We start from the raw sequence: 4,385 nt of genomic DNA, 5'->3' as shown, positions 1-4,385 counted from the left end.
TAATCCCTCCCCTCTCGGCTAAACGCAGCGAACATAGGCAGGGCTCCCCCAAAGTCAGCTGAAGAGGGCCAAGAATCCCTCTTTCTTAAGAACAGAAATACTCAGCTAACCTCAGGTGAACAGCCCACTCTTCCCAGCTCTGCAAGTCTGGGTGGGAGCTAAGACAAGCGCCAAACCTTTACCCATTCCCTCCCCTTCCTCCACCTCCTACCCCCATGAACACACAGGAAACATACCTATGCGCTGCACAGCATGGACAATTGTAGAACCACTTCCAATTCCCAGCACTTGGTTATTCTGTCAAAAAGAGGGAAGGAAAAACAAATCTCATTACAGTCCTTTTACTCCTTGGCCTAGACTTATAGCACTGAAATCATCATGAACAGCAGTTCATGAGCACAGGTGCGTTTTGGGTACTATGCCTAACGCACAGATGTGTAGCCACTGAACCTCAGAGCTGTACTCTATACGCTGCTATCCAGTGGACAAAGCCCTCCTCTTTCCTTTCTGACACTAATACCAGCCCCATTCACCATTCCTCCCTACACAGCCCAGATGAAAAACTGGCTCAAATATTGACACCACACAGCAACTCTACATTAACTGAAGCTGGCCTCGCAGAAATGGCCTACAAATGAGTGATTAAAGATCCCTACCCAACCCAAGGAGGAGAAGAGAAAGGGAGGGAGGGAGGGGAGACAGCCTGGGTAAGGGTGGAAAGCTGGGCTTTCTGACTGCCTTTTCACACAAGCTCGAGTGTCTTAGAAGGCAGGACGACCATCTTCACACAGAAATCTCAAGAACACATCCTGCCTACCATTCAGAGCTCTGCTAAAGTCAATAAAAGAAGGAAGAATAGGAAGTGACTTCAGATGTAAATCTTCCTTCTGTCCAGCTAACACCAAGGGGCCCTCCTCTGCACGGGAAGAGAATGGAAGTCCAGGAAGTCTTTAGTGCAGAGCATTTCTCCAGCCAGAATCCACTGCAAGGACTAACATGTCAGGCCCAGCCTCGCCCCACAGATGCAGACGTGATGGTGAAAAAGCAGGGCAGGATCTTACTCAGCCTAACTACACTGAGAAGATATCTTCAGGCCCTGACGTGAACTTTGATTCTGCATAGGGGAGGGAGAAGACAAGATGAACACATTATTCAGCAACATTGGTCAAACTCCCATCTGTTTGATCACTGTCTCGGTTAAAATTCTACAAGATGAAGGAAACAGCCATGAGTGACAGCTCCTACTTGAGGGTGACTTCATCACAGAGTGATCTGCCTCACTTCCATCATCCCGAATCACAGGTCTAGGAAAACGACTGGAGTCTTCCAGGTACTTGAGGTTCTGAAATAGCACACTGTAAGAGCTGATTCCTTACAGCACACTGTAAGCTGCTTCGTTACCTTTAACCATGAAGCTGAATGAGGCAGATAGCACTGGTTTCTAGACCATGAAGCGGGATGAGGCAGATAGCATTGGTTTTTAGACCGACACTCCGTGAATGATTAACACACCCATGTGCATAATTAAGCAGGTGTTTAACTTCAAGCAAAGGGTCAGATCCAGATGGCGGCTTTTATCCTGCTCTTAGTCACCTTGTGTGCTCCTAGCAAGAAGTAGTCTCTTTAGTATCTGCTCTGCCTACCAAATACAAAGGAAACAGTAAGTCTGCCATCCTGAGAGAGAGAAGATACCTATGATCAGATGGTGGAACCACAAAGAAAACAAAACAGGGACACTAACTATCAAAACAAACATGAAGCTTGGTTCCTAAGCAACTTCCTAGGAATGCCCTCCTTCAGACTACGGCAAAACCAACCACAACAGCAGCTAACACTGAACACCGTCTAAAACAGTGGCTCTCAACCTGTGGATGGAGACCCTTTCAGGGCGGTCAAAGGGGGTCAAAAGGGTGATACAGTACAAAATAGCAGCAAAATTACAGCTATGAAATAGCAATGAAAATAATTCTATGGTTGGGGGGTCACAACATGAGGAACTGTCTTAAAGGGTCGCCACATTAGGTTGGCTGAGAACCACTGACCTAGAAGACCTACATTGCCTTCCACCAAGAAGCAATACCACCAGGGTGGTGGCACTCACCTTTAATCCCAGCACTCAGGAGGCAGAGGCAGGCAGATCTCTGTGAGTTTGAGGTCAGTCTGGCCTACAAAGTGAGTTCCAGAACAGCCAGGGCTGTTTCAATAAAAAACAAGAAGCAATACTGAAAGAACCTGCATATCTTAACATAAAGCCAAGTTTCACAATGACCCCATGACCTAGAGACCCACTAGCCCACGCCACAGATTCATGCAACACTACAAGAAAAAACTGAAGACTCTGAAGTAGGCCTAAGATTACTAGATCCCATCAACAGAATTCTGACATCTGCCTGTACTATTCGATCCGACAAGAATGTGTGCGATTTGACAGCTCCATAGATGCCGACTCCAACCTGTAGAAAACTGTTAGCAAATCTTATCCATAAAACTCAATTCATTGTTCCATGAGATGCAACTGGTTATTATCCTATAATTATTATACAATTAGTTCTAGCCTTTAAAAATTCATTTCATTTTATTCAAGTAGCATTAACTTAATGAGCTGAATAAAACATTGGCATAAGAACAGTTAATATCCCTATCAACCCTATCAGCCACACAGCCTCACTTTAAGCAGTGCAAGGAGTCCGACTGCTGGAACAGCGCTGCATCTCAACAAGGAGCAGTTCACTTGGCAAGGGAAAGGCCATTGTGAAACTTCCCCCTAGGAAGAAACCAATGGCTGCAGCTAAAACGTCTCACCCCACAGTGCAAAAGCCACAGCAATGTGCAAGGCAGGCCCGCAGCCACACAGCCTCACAGCCCAGTGCCCCATTTGGTCCTTCCAAAGTGAGACTGTATCTACAGCTGAAGGGCAGAACATGACCAACAAGTACAAAGAATTCAGCAAAACAAAACAAACCCTAATGGCAGGCATACATTTAACACACTAAAAATGTTTCTACTGGGCCTCTCCTACCTATGAAAGACTTTATCCATCATTTTCTGTGGTGGTATTTTTAGATTATTGCATAAAGAAGTTCACAAGCCAAAGGTAAAAGCACCTCAAATGGTAACACTGTACAAGTCGTGGGGTTTCTCAATAAGGGCCACGGCAAACATTACTGCCACCAGGAAATCCTCACTTAAGCTTCAGGAAGACACAGGAAGTTGAGGCAGTCATTCTTGGCCAATCCAGTCTCTGTCAGAAACTGGGCTGAGTTCTTGCCTGTTCACCTCGTAGCTGAGTTGTCTCCACATGCCAGATGCTTGTGACAGTATCACTGTAGACAAACTTCTAGCCCACCAGATGCTTGTGACAGTATCACTGTAGACAAACTTCTAGCCCACCTTCACTAGCTTACCATGATCACCAGCAACCCCTGGGAGAGTACAGTCAGGATCTCCTGAGGTTTCTCTGCTGAATTCCTGTAGAGACTCCTGATTTTTACAGGAAGCAGGCCATCCTTTTCTTGTACCAGCCAAGGGTGGGAAGAGTGGAGATTCTGGATATACGACACATAACAGGATTCCTTTTCCTGGGTGGAAACAGCCTGCAAAAGGCGGCTGCAGGAGGAGGGGTGAGCACTAGAAGTAAGGGGGACTCAATTTCTGTGGGTTGCTTGCTAATTTATTGAGAGATAGTTGCCCTGGAACTACATAGACCAGGCTGGTTTCAAACTCACAGAGATCTGCCTGTCTCTGCCTCTCAAGTGCTGAGATTAAAGGCGTGTACCACCACACCCAGCATATCTGTTTCTAATCTAATAAAAACCCAAATTAACATACAATCCCAAACTCATTAAATATACCAAGAGGCTTGGCCCACCAGAGTCAATCGTATAGATTCCACCTGCCAGGATACCTTCACAAGAGTAGTGCACCTAATAAAGTCATCGGCTGTCCCTACACACCCAAAAATGCAAGGGACCTAAGAACACAAAACATTTAAAAGAGCTAAATATAGAGGCTGGAGAGATGGCTTAGTGGTTAAGAGCACTGGCTGCTCTTCCAGAGGACCTGAGTTCAATTCCCAGCATCCATATGGCAGCTCACAGTTGTCTGTAAACTCTAGTTCCAGGGAATCTGACATCCTCATAGACATAGAGGCAGGCAAAACACCAATGAACATAAAATAAAGGTAAAGAAATCATTTTTAAAAACAGCTAAATATGTAAAGTATTCAAATAAGGGTGAACATCTCCATTTCTTACAACCTGACCTTCACTTTTGACTGGCACTGAGAACCTGATTACCAGACTCCACATTCGCTAGTGTTGCTCCCAGCAGTCAAGCAGCGCACAGATGAACCATTACCAGACTCCACATTCGCTAGTGTTGCTCCC

The 4,385-nt window shown here is 45.6% G+C and overlaps 1 protein-coding gene across 1 annotated transcript in view; it reads right to left on the bottom strand.

The window, feature by feature from the left end:
* The window catches only part of Rpia (ribose 5-phosphate isomerase A), a 23,801-nt gene that overhangs the window by 16,342 nt on the left and 3,074 nt on the right, over nt 1–4,385 (bottom strand). The window contains exon 2 of the mRNA XM_005364777.2: nt 237–297. Coding sequence (XP_005364834.1) covers nt 237–297 — 61 coding nt within the window. The remainder of the gene's footprint in view (nt 1–236; nt 298–4,385) is intronic.

The sequence above is a fragment of the Microtus ochrogaster genome, assembly GCF_000317375.1.
Source record: "Microtus ochrogaster isolate Prairie Vole_2 chromosome 14 unlocalized genomic scaffold, MicOch1.0 chr14_random_3, whole genome shotgun sequence".
Classification (NCBI taxonomy): Eukaryota; Metazoa; Chordata; class Mammalia; order Rodentia; family Cricetidae; genus Microtus; species Microtus ochrogaster.
Note: the sequence above shows the minus strand (reverse complement) of the source record. Positions and strands in the feature narration are given on the sequence as shown.